The sequence below is a fragment of the Molothrus aeneus genome, chromosome 2 (assembly GCF_037042795.1).
Source record: "Molothrus aeneus isolate 106 chromosome 2, BPBGC_Maene_1.0, whole genome shotgun sequence".
Taxonomy (NCBI): domain Eukaryota; kingdom Metazoa; phylum Chordata; class Aves; order Passeriformes; family Icteridae; genus Molothrus; species Molothrus aeneus.
The window spans coordinates 2,377,716-2,390,725 of record NC_089647.1 but is presented as its reverse complement, the minus strand read 5'-3'; the positions used below and the strand labels follow the sequence as shown (position 1 = coordinate 2,390,725).

General features: G+C 39.2%; 1 protein-coding gene across 1 annotated transcript in view; it reads right to left on the bottom strand.

The window, feature by feature from the left end:
- Positions 1-2,899: 2,899 nt before the first annotated feature.
- Positions 2,900-13,010, bottom strand: part of ZNF654 (zinc finger protein 654) — a 29,949-nt gene continuing 19,838 nt past the window's right edge. Inside the window, exons 7-9 of the mRNA XM_066571866.1 lie at positions 10,799-10,940; positions 7,041-9,366; positions 2,900-6,716 (exon numbers count right to left, since the gene is read on the bottom strand). Of these exons, the coding sequence (XP_066427963.1) occupies positions 6,709-6,716; positions 7,041-9,366; positions 10,799-10,940 (2,476 nt within the window). The 3' untranslated portion in view covers positions 2,900-6,708. The remainder of the gene's footprint in view (positions 6,717-7,040; positions 9,367-10,798; positions 10,941-13,010) is intronic.

The window sequence follows — 13,010 nt, the reverse complement described above, 5'->3', positions numbered from 1 at the left end:
GTGTGGGTACTGGTCCATGGACCGGGGATGGGGAGCCAGCGGCGACATCCCTGTCCTGGGACAGCAGGGACAGCTAGGGGATTGTCCTGGGGACATCAGGGACAGCTTGGACAGCCAGAGGATTGTCCAGCTCTGCTCTGGGTTGGGACAGCCTTACCTCCAGTCCTGGAGCAGCTCTGGCCACCGCACTATCAGAAGGTTATAAAGCCATTTAGAGAGTGTCCATGGGGAAGGGCCTTGAGGAGAAGCTGTATGAGGAAGGCTTGGTCTCTTCAGCTGGATAAGAGGAAGGCTTGCTGCAGTCACAACGTCCTCCTGAGGGGAAGAGGAGGGACAGACACTGATCTCTCTGTGGTGATGGTGACAACAGCCGAGGGAGTGATCTGAAGTGTCAGGGAAGGTGTAGGCTGGATATTAGAAAAAGGTTCTTCTCAGCACTAGCCTGGCAGAGCTCAAAAAGCATCTTGATGGTGCTCTTAGCACAGGGTGTGACTCTTGGGGTCCTGTGCAGGGCCAGGAGTTGGACTCTGTGATCCTTAGGGGTCCCACCCAGATCAGGATATTCTCTGATGTCATTGTATGATTCCTACCACTGGTCACCTCACCTGGACCAAGCCAGAGTCCAATCCACTTGTACCTGAGGCAAGAACTGCACATTCCCAAATGGTGCATGGCCCCAGGACTGGGAAATCCAACAGCACAGCACCTGTTTAAGGAAACAAAGTCCTATAAGCTAAAGATGCTTTTTGTTACTAAATGCAAGCTCTCAACCTTGAGTTGCTCTTCCACCTAGCACCAGTGGTAGACACCTCATAAAAGAGACAAGAGGAAAGATGAACAAAAAAGGGAAGAGAAGGCAGCAGAAGCTTTCACTGAACTAAGCATCATAAGCTACATGCCGAGAAATAAAGGTGCAAAGAGTGCTTGACCTCTCTGTGGCAGAAAAAGCCAACATTCTGCTCCACTCTATGCTTTAATAGGGACGTGTGAGGAGACCACCTTTTTGTGCTAAAGCTGCCTGTGATTTCAAACTCAGGAACACACAGATCCTGTAAAGACACACAAAAGAACCGCGTTTTTACTGATGATGCTTTTGCACAAAGAACTGAACTCATCATTATGGTGGGCTCTGTTCAGAGCTGTAGTAAGGAATGCCTGCCCTCAAGATCTGGTAAACCTACAACAGAACACTGATGAAAAGAGGTCACATTCCTTATCCCTGTATTTTAGATTATTGTTTCCTCTTTAAGATCTAAAAATTCTCCATGCACATGTCCCAGGTTGATCAGAAGGAAAAGCAACACACATTCAGCTGAGTAAGAGCTGTTCTCTTGAGCTGCAGCAATGAATTCCATATAAGCGAGAAACAGCTGAACAAAATTTGCCCATGAATTTTAAATTCAACATTAAGATAAAAATTCAAACTGGAAGCATCTGGAAAGCTTTAACATAATAATGCTTATTGTCTGCTGTACCAAACTTCCCCTCCTGAGCACAATGATTTACTATTCTTGATAAGTATCAATCCTGCAAACTACAAATTAGACAACGCATCTGAGAAATATAAATTACCTCTGCTTCATTTTGCTTGTTTCAATAAACCTTTATTTAGATTTGCAACCTTCAAGGAGTAATGCCTATCCAAATCTTCTGGAATTCAGGGAAACAAAAAAAAAACACCATCAAGATACCATTAAAAAAATTAGAGTGAGATCAAGATCTTTGCTCTGTTTTCAGTAAGGAATCAGGAGGTGGGAGGGGAAGGCAGGGAGAATTCTGTGCCTCAGAATAGTCACATTGCCATTAATCCTTAGAGAGGAAAAGTGCACTGGCATCAGAGAGATTGGAGAGACTTCTCAATATTCAGGACTGATGTCTCTCCACAGCCCCTTTCCTGTTCTAAACCAAGACCAGCCCTTTCAGCAGGTTTATTTATAATATATTTACATATTATCTTACTTGGTAAATCTTTTCCCCTTTGGAGGTAATGGGGTGGAAAAGGGATAATCTCAGAAGTAGGTTTCATTTTTTTCTCTCTTTCTCATAACTCAAAATTCCCTTTAGAGTTTTTATTCAAACTTTTAATTGACTTGAGCATTGAGCAGGAACCAGCATTCCCAAAGGGGATGAAACAGGAAAATTATTAGCCTATATAAACCAAAAGGTGAACAGTACTCTTGTAACAATACATTGCTGTCGTAATTTAAGGAGTTACTACAAGGACTGTCATTGCATTTTCTCCCTCCTGTCCGTCTGAGGAGGGGCAAAGAAGTTTATATTTGGTGTTAATATATTTAACAATTTATTTATTAAATGGCTTATGTATACATTGCCATTTTGATAAATAGTTGTCCTGGCAAAATGTACCTGAGATCCCATACCCTTACGCTCACACTTACCTTCCTTAGGCAAGGACCTTGTCAAAATTATCCACAGTAGAAAACAAAGGTAAGTGTGAAGTTACACACATCCAAAAAAGTCACCATCCAAAATTTTCTAGGAGACAGTAAAAAAAACCTAGGATTTTACAGGGCTGTAAATAATAAATCTAAATTATCCAGTATTTTCAGGCATCAGTGTTGAACTTTCTGAAGAAAACAAAAAAGCAGTTACACTCTGTCTTGCTGTCTGAACTTGACAACCAACCAGAAGCAGAGCTATCTTAGAACAGCTGCACCCTGACTTGTCTGTGGCCCTAGATTTGGATTTTGAGTCCTAGGAATTAACTGCTGCCCCCATTTTGAAGCTTGGTCTGTTCAAATGCAAATATCCACACACTTGGAACATCCAAGACCTGGCATCTTCACACAGGTGCCACTCAACTGTCACGTACCAAACATAACACAGTGGCTCTGAACATGACAGCAGCATTTCCAGAGTGATTCTCCAAAAGACAAGATCAGTTTCTATCAACAACAAAGACAATGTTTTATTGAACAAATCTATGTACAGTACAAAAGGTCTTTAAAATGAAACACTACTGTAGATTTATTGCAGTTTGATGGCTCAGTTTTAATTTGTACTCTTATATAAAATGCAAAGTAAAATAATTTAACATTCAACAAGGAAGCACAAATTTCCTTTCTTGCTGAACCTGTAACAGCTTTTACAAATTAAGAGTCCCAAAATGCATACATTGCATTTAATCAGAAAGGTGTTATACAGTACCAAATAAATTAAGAAAATAGTAACACTACCACCCCCTTTGGGTCTTTTGTCCATAGCACTGGTGTTAAACAATAAAAGAAATGAGTACAGCTGAACCTTCCATGTGATATTAAAATCACAAAGTTTAATGTTATAAATTATCCAAACTATACAATTCATATAATTTTTATGAATATGGCTAAATAACCAAAGTACCAGTGACCTTGCCCCACAGATATGACCACTTGCAACCTAGTTTCAGTATTCCTTTTTTTTTTGTGAAAGATGCCTACACCAAGCGGCAGCTTCTTGAAATTAGAAATTCCATGACCTTTACAGTGAAACATGATGCGGTTAGAGGAAACACTCTGAAAAGCAAAGTCCAAACCCAACAGAAGGAATGTTATTAATTGCACCAACTTTGATCCAACAAGTCTCCTAAGCTCATGGACAACTTCAGGCAGCTTTAGGGTAGCTGGAGGCTTACATTACACATGTACTTCAGGATTCATTGAATCAAAGTGATACATCTTCAAGGATTTCCAATTACATCACACAATGCTTTATGTTTGGGAAAAAAAAAAAAAACAGCCAAAAAACCTCCAACTTTTAAGACCTGTAACCTGTTTACAGCCTTAGAAGTTGCAGGCTTGGTCTGGGGTAATACTCAAAATAAAAGAATCCTTAAAAAGCATGGAGAATTATTCCACACATGATCCAAGTATCTTTTTGCCTCTGATTAAAGTTGCTTAATACTGCAACTATCTGAGAATACCAACAGGTATCAGAGAGTAGCTTACAGAAAATGCAATGTCTTTTGAAGTGAAAATAATTATTTTAAAACATTACCACCCACTTGCTCCTTTACGTCAATTTAACAGATTCCTGATAATTGTAGGATGATGCTCATCTTCACCTATGTAAGAATTCATAGTTCCTATTTTCCAGAGTGTACACACTGAATACATGAGAGAAACAAAGGGTCGTGTCCCAGAAAAGCATCTTGGAACAAAAATTACTTTAATGCAGGTACAAAAAATTATGGTCACAGTTTATGCATGTACACAGATGCATTTATCTACACACTTAAACCAAAGATAATACAAGTCTCAATCATGTTTTAAAGCATCTTCAAACATATGGAGCTCCACGGAAAAGGCAAAAAAAGCACCAAAGATTAAAAGGTACATTAAAAAGATTTCACAGAAACATCTTTTTTGTATCTTTGTTGACTCACTTTTTAGATTTTCAGAACTGTAATACTTTAAAATGAACCTTTTTTTTTCTCCCAAATATATTTAAGCAATGTCAAGCAAAGAAGGGGGAGCCTGGAAACATTCAACACCGTACCCAGGTCCTTAAAAATTAGTTGGTATCTTAAAGTAAAAAACATGAAAGTGCATTTGTCTGATAAGGACCCCATTAACTTTATGTTTAAAAAATTTAATGTATTTATACATGTAAATATATATATAGTGTGTATATATGTATATATAATGAATGATGCATTTAAATCAGGTTTTTTGCAACTGCAAAAAAAATTCTTTGGTGCCTCAAACATCATACAAATCTCTGGAAGTGGGCCATAACTGGGATTCATGTAATGCACAAATACCTGTGATCATAATTTTAGAACCTTTTATGTTAATCCAACCCAAAGTTAAGGCAAAACTCTTCTACAACTCAAAAGCATGATTTCGAATTTGCATTCTTTTTACCTGGCAGGAAGGGGAAAGAAAGCAGAATTAATGCAAATACCTGTTTAGTTCCACAGAGGATTATCAGCAGAGGCATTACTGAACTACTGAGTTTGTCTTCCAGAACTACTTCACAGCCAATCTTACAGAGAAGCCCTTGGGTATGCAAGAGTGAGCCCATTGCTACAAAGAACAGGGGGTTTTATGTACCCCCTGATTTTTACTCATTAACTTTCACCCACCTGTTGATTTAAGCCCTGCACACACTGTGATGAACTCTTCAGTGACAGCTGAGCAGAACAGTTGCTCTGTGCCGTCCTACATTTCTGGAATGACTCTGAAAATCAGTTTTCGCCCCTGTGCCTCCCCTGCCGGCAATCCCACTACAACTTCCATAGAACAGGATCCCAAATAAAAATAATATTATGTGGCAAGACAGTGCGAGATAAATTAGAGGATAAATTTGTACAGTAATTGGACAATGTGCATGTTTGCCACAATTCTGCCTTAGGGTAGGAAGACCAAAAATTACAATGGCATCTTTTTGGTTTCAAAATCTTCTGTATTTCAGTTTTCCATATAGAACTGAAGAACTCCTATTTCCTGTCTTCACATTGTGATTGTTTCTGTGAACAGTGAATTGTGAATAAAGTGCTTAACATTTAAGTAACTCCTTCACCAGCCTTTGGGAAAGGCTCTCCTTTCAAGGGATGCTACTAAATGGGATTGATTGCCATGTGTCTTGAGGATTGAAAGGACTCCTGTTTTCTCCCTTCTAGACAATGAATAATTAGTGACAGTACTGAGTTGTGGCCCACCACCATTAAGCAACATAACAGATGTGAAACAGGTTCTTCCTGACCTTACTGCTCACCCCAACCTGATGTGCTCTGCTTCTGTTTGCCTTCTCAAGTTCTCATCTGTCCTACCAACAGCTGAGGGACCTCTGTGCTTGCAGAATATTAGTTTAACTCTGCAAGCTTAACCCTTCCAACATTCCAAATTTGCTTCCATCAGCTGCTGTTATTATCCACACAATCTATCACTTGTGTTGGTCTTCCCACACCTACAGCAGATGTTTTACAGGAGTCACTTTTACTTCAGCCTTGCAAAGGGCTTCTCTTACACACATCTGATTTCCACTGTGTGCAAGTCTCACAAAATAGCACATCAACTCACTTTTTCCTGCTTGTTCTGTATTTCAAGTTTTTGGCTATTCCAGCATCCCATCTAGCTCAAGATTTCCTTCCACATTCCTCTTTGGATTCTGAGTAGAAGTTTATGAAACAAGCTCCATTCTTTTGAGCAGATAATGGACTCACATACTCAGACTGAAAAAAACCTAAAAAATAAAAGAATGCATGGTTTCTTTATGCATTTATCCACAAGGTAAGAATGTAACACCTCCTTGAATGATTCCATCTCAGCTCTGTGGACAGATAACCATTAACCACACAAACTAAAGCAGCTTTCAGAACTGGCTGATGGGATTTCCACAAGGCAATGAACACCTCTACTTCCTCTGCCTGCTCACCTCTATGCCTCATTGTCCTTCAACCTTCATGCTAGAAAAGCTGTGCCATTAAGCATCAATCATACATTTGGGATGAACATGGCTTTTTTTGATAACTGGTACTTTGGGGGTTTTGTAGCAACTTTTCTGGACTCAAGACCTGCAGAGCTCCTATTACTCCTTTGTGAGTTTTGTCTAGAAAATGTGCTTTGTCTTTATCAAGGTCATGTTTTTCTATAGGAATTTGAGACTGCTTCATGATTAAGGCCAACTGGGAGACAAACTGATGCTGCTTCATGTAGTGTTTCCTTACACCACTCCTGATCTGATACTTTTCTCCACAACATTGAATCAGGCACCTGTAAAAGACAAAAGATCAGAATGTAAATAATTTCTTAATCTAGAACACTGCTTATGTTTTTCACCATAGTTAGTTTCAAACATGCAAGGAACGACAGATTGAATTACCCCATTCTGTTTTATCAGAAGTCTTTTCCGTAAGTTTGCCTACGAATTTTCACCACCTCTTTCTTATTCGGAACAGCATGTCCAATTTCAACTTCCAATTTAGCAGAGTACTGTGATTTAGTTAGTGTGTGTCTTATCTATTCCTGTTGCAAAGACCATTTTCTGATTGCTACTGACTGCCAAGGAAACCAGCATGGAAGGACTGCAGGACTTACTTTCATCATCTGAATCGAATCCAAAGAGCGTCTGACACTTCTTTTGTGCAAGGTGAGCCTCAAGTGCTTCTGAATTACAGTAGATGGTCAAGCAGTTGCCACATCTAAATCTTTCTGTTGATTTGCTACAAATTTTGTCTTGTTCAGAGTAAGCATCTACCTCATCTGCCAAAATTTTTCTCCGTTTTGGCATGCTAATGTAACGTTCATCGAGGTAACTGGGAGGCAATGGTCTGACATATGGTTTTGTTAAGATGACACCATATGAAGTAGTCTCTGTTGTCTGATTTGGTTTAGAAGGTACCTGTGAGACTGCAGGGGCATTATTTTGTGGTGCATCGTGGCAATTCTGTAAAACTGGTAACACTGACCCATTTTCTGTCCTTGTTTCATCTGCTACTCTGTCCAAAGGTACCTGGGCTGCCTTGGATGATGTCTGATCTGGGTCACTGTGCCCATTGACCAGTTGGTCACTAACAACATTACAGTTTTCAGGATTTGGCTGTAACACAGGTGTCTTTTGGTCTATCAAACTTAAAACTGGAGCACTACCCTCAGATAAGCTTTCATTTCCATTGTGAATTACATTATTTGCTTTCTTCTCCACACTTTGAATATATGTCTTTGGTTCTGCAGAATCTTTCCTTGACTTCCAGGTTGGAATTGGTAAATCTACAGTTTCTTTTTCATTAACAGATTCATCATCATCTTGGTAACTACAAAGTTCTGAAGGATCATCTGAAGAATCTTTTTCACTTGCATCTTCTGAACATTCTGGGGTTTTATTTAAATAATGCTGAGCCTCGTGTTCATACAGCAAAGGGAGCTCCTCAAATAGCTCACAGCAGTTTGAGAAATTGCACTGAGCTTTAAATACACTATGACTTTTTATATGTTCTGCAAGCTCAGTTGACAGCTTAAATCTCTGATTACAATTAAAGTGTAAACAAAAGTAAACATTTGGATACACATGTCTCTTCAGGTGGTCTATAAAATGTTGGGAATCAGCAAATTTCCTCTGGCAGAAGCGGCATTTTCCTTTATTCCATTTCATTATATGCTGCTGCACCTTCAGATCAGTTGGGTGAGTTTTTCTGGCGTGTTTGTTGAGGAATCTTATTTTTTTAAACACTCTAGCACAACCATTAGCAGGGCACTTAAAGGTTCCTTCCTCATCCAAAGCATCGATATCTTTTTGAGGGCAAAACACTCCATTCACTTTATGCAGAATGGGTGACTCTTTACTGGAGCTCTCATCATCCTCAGGCAAGCTCTCTGTACTCAAAGCATCAGGAACATTATTAAAACAGCTGTCACTACTGTTTTCAGTAGCATCATCCTGGTCACTTAGATGGTTTTCCACTGCCTCAAAAACCTGTTCTGCATTCTCAGCCTCCTCTTGGACCTGATCAGAACTCGGAGCTACTGTAGCTACTGTAGCCTCTGGTTCAGCATCTTTGGAACCCTCAGAATTCCCATTTTCAAGAGACACAGGAACACTACAACATTGCACTTCATGAAGAGCAGGAGCCTCCTGACCAGCCTCAAGAGCTGCAGCAAGATGCTGCCTTTCTATCTTCCTGACGTGATTCCTTAAGTGCTTCAGCATGAGTCCTTTCTGCCTGAACCTCCTGGTGCAAAGCACACAGGAGAAGCTGCCCTTTTTTTGGTGAGCTTGTGCGTGTTTCACTATGTGATCCCCAAGGAACTCTTTGTTGCAGATCACACAGCGGTGCCTTGGTTCAGTCTGATCCAGAGTTCTGGATGCCTCAAGAGCTTGGTGGTTCTTTCTGGCATTTCCTTTGGAGCGGGCTCCAGAGCAGTTTCCAGGGTCAAGCTCCCCATTGCTGACATCTGTTAAACAGCCACGTTCCTCACCCAGAGCCCTGTAATCCGCTGTTTTCTCTGTGTTTGCAGGAGAGTTTTCCAGTGTACTTTCACTCAAGCCATCCAAGGCTTTATCCCCCAACAAGGCTAAACAATTCTGCTTGATCATCAAGAAATTCCAGAACTCAGGATCGAAAAACAATCCTTTCTTCAGGATGGGCAGCAACTCGAACCGCACGCGGTTCTGAACAGAACTAGTGCACTCATTGTATTCTTCATCTGCACATTTGTACAAGTGCTCAACAGTGTAGTAAGATTCCAAGGTGCGCTCCAGGAAAAAGATGGAGAGAGCACAAATTCTGAGGATCTCCAAGTCATTCGGCAGAAAATGAGCGATTGCTTTATAAATAAGACTTTTCATGTTGGGATCTTCACGGAGGTCCAGCTGTAGGGCACATCCACATATCTCAACACAAATCTGAAGGCCATCTTCACCAACCTGCAAGAAAGAAATCATAGTGTACATAAACAATTCCCAAACATCCCACATATTTATATTCATCTATTGCAGAACAGGATTTCAGAAAGCATCCTGCTACCGAACGTCACCCAAGGACATGAACATTTTTAAATATTGCTCAAACAAGACTATAAATACAGATACAAAAATGGTTTGCACTGAAAGCTGTACAGCTAGGAAGTTCCAGCTCTGCCCCATGCAGCTCTGTAGTTAAAGACAATTATTTGGGGATATAAACCAGAACTGCAAGAGATCATTTCTGATCTATTGATATCTTCTGCCTGCCTTTTCATTACCTAGGCTGCTTCACACTGTAATTGGACAGTTCCTCTATATTTTGGCCATTCTAACCTTTCTCGCTTGAATTACATTAAAACCATGGTAATGTTGCTGACAGTTTTGAACAACTCATGGCCAAGAAGTCTAAAAGGCTTCATTTTCCAAAACTGATGACCCATCCTTCTAATGAGCAGAATTCCTATTCCACAATTTAAACTGGGGGCCCTGTCATGAACATAGAGAATGATCAGAAATAGTCTGCCCAACAGGCAGCAGATTAAAGTCAAAAGAGGTACAGGAAATTTAGAAATAATTAATACCTCCTGTATTTGGGTTTTAACAAATACAGACATCGCTCCATAAGTAGGGGATTATTAAAAAAATAAGACTACTCAGATGCAAATAGAATTATCAATTTCCCCACAAGCATTTTAGAATACATTCCCTTGAACAGCAACAAATTATTTCATTTAGATCTGACAAAATAATTTAGAATTCATTTAGGGCATAAAATATGAAGGAGCTCTGTTAAGTCAGGTCAATGACAAATAACATGTGTTGGGAAACGAATCTCAGGCCTGCGTGCAAAGCATTGCACATGACATCTTTTGCAGACGGGGCAGAACAAGACCGAGATCTGAAGCATGAAATACAGCACAATTTTCTGAAGCAAAAATCATGTATTGTCCTGTATTATTCTCCCTTTTCCTTTATGCTATATTAAGCCATTTTGTCCAGTTATAATTAGAATTGGTAAAAGGACTCAAAATTTAACAAGGAAGAAGGGTACATATAATTACACAGATCCTATTTCCTTAAGAGGTCAGCCTGAAAAAAAAAAATCCCCAACCCAACGATTCACATTTATTCCATGGACTTATTCCTCAAACTTGCTGCAGAAATAAAAAAACTCAGAATTCAATTAAAAAAAAAAATCTTAAAACCACACAAGCAATCTTCATATTGAAGCCCATTCTGGAACCTGACAAAATTTTAAGAATAATATTGTCCTTCCCTAACCCCTTTTTTTTTAACTTTCCACCGAAAGCGGTCATTACACAATATGAACACCACTTCTCTTTAACTGGTTATCAAAAACAAACTGGATGAGGCAAAAACCAACAGAACTTACTTCATCCTTAATGACTTTCATGAAAGGGAAAATGACTCTGACATTTGTAGCAATTCTTAGAAGCTGGTAGCAGTGGTCCACAAATACTTGTTTGGATGGGTTAGATTTGAGCTGCAGTTTACTCCAAATGAAGATCAGGTCCCTATTAGGTAGAGAATAAAATATTCCAATTACATTGAGTTTTAGAACACTCTCACTAAGCACAATGCATTACTAAAGACAATTATTTGCATATTCTGTGATTAAAATCATATTTGAGGGTGTAATACTGACCTAATTAACACCAAGATGTGCACAACGGAAAATGCAACTTAATTACTTTGTTAAAGCATTCAGGGTATCTCCTATCACCAAGCAATTAAATATTCAACAAAACATTCATGTATTCACCTCAGTTTCAGAGAAGTGCACAATAAAATCAGACAGAACAGCACCTAGCCCTCAACACCACAAGCAATAAACATCTGTGTGCTCTTGGGATTAAGTCACTTCCAGTACAAGAATGAAGAGTCCTTCAGGAAAAGAAGCTTTTGAATGTGATAAGTGGAAGCAGCATAGGAAGCTCCTGATGTGGCAGGAAATAGTGATGTTCTCCAGTTACTACAGCAAAATTTTCTGCCTAGAGCAGTTATCCCAAAGTTTCGGGTTCTACAGCTATCCTACATCTTCATGATCTGCAGTTAAATAACATTCCAGCCTGAGCAAAGGAAATGTAAACAGATTAGTGCTAAACTCTGCACAAGTGATGCATTAGCCTATAAAATAGAGCTAACTGAAGTTGACAGCATAAAAGTTTTGTGCACTTTAATTCAGAGACCTAGGAAGGCAACTGGGCTAACTTTTAGTCATGAGAAGATTTGCCAGCACTAAGATCTCACACAGGGGTAGCTCTACTTAGGACTCAGGAGAAATCCCACCACAGTGTTACAATGAAAGCAGGACTCACTGACTTTGATTTTCTGAAGGAAGATAATTTTCTACTCCAGCAATCTCCTCCCTCAAAACAAACCTGGCTACTAACAAATTATTTGGCTGATTTCCAGAGTCAGACAAACTTTTTGAGGTTAAGCTTCTCTTAGTGAGCTCAGAGCCTGAAAGAAGTGACAGAACTGCCTATGACAAAACCAACTCCACTTTTAAGTTCAGGACAGCTCTAGAATTCTGCTTGACATTGAGACCTTGACTGGTTTCTTTCATTCAGAATCCAAGAGAACTAAAGTTGAAAGAAAGATCAAGCTTATGGGGGAAACTGAAAAGGGACACCTATAAGCAGCTCTACACACAAAAAAATTAAACTTTCTGGTTTCCTAAAGATACAAACTGCTCACCTCTGCCTTTACCAGGCTAGAAACCCAAATTCTACATATTTGCAAACTTCATATACAAGTTTGAAATTAGTGTCTTCATGCACTAAACCATTCTTAACAATCCAGTAGAAGTCTCAACCTGAAGTACAGAAGTAAGAACTGAGTAGTTTTGCTGTTGTATGTTACAATTCAATAATCCATCTCATTCTCTGCTTTGCCTCATCTAATTTCAGAGCAAGTTTCAACACTAAAATTGTTACTGAGAGATCACAGAACTCAGCACCTCTTTACCAGAGGCAACCATGCATTCCAGCCTCTTAACTACCTACAAAATACCAAAGCCACTGTGTGCCACATGAAATGATGGTTAAACCCTCCCTAACTTAGATGGATCTAAACCCTTTGCTGCTCTTAGTAAGTAGTGAACATGCTCTGCCAAAAGACTGATCAAACCTGTGGTAAAAATTCTTTGACTTACTGAATTTACTGCATAGGAATCACCTGAAAACAGCCAAAATAGCATTTAAAAATCATCTGTCAGAGAAGGAAGGCCATCTATGCCTGCTCAATCAAAATATTGTGTATCTTCCTGAAGACACAACACTTGGATACAAAGTATAATAAATTGATTTCTTACCATTATTTCACACAAAAAAATTTTAGTATGACCAAACACAGCTTGCTTGATGATTTAATTTCAGAAAAATAATTTGTTCATCTGAATCTAGAATTAATTCTTGACATCAGTGAAAATTTGAATTTTGTGACCAAGCTGCTTAACGTTCATCTTCCTCTAAGATGACAGCTAATGGTTTTAGCTAGAAGATTTCATATGGCTGTATAATAGCAGATATTTGCTACAGCCTCTCTCATCTGTTTTGGTGTCCTATCTTTGCTTGTAATGT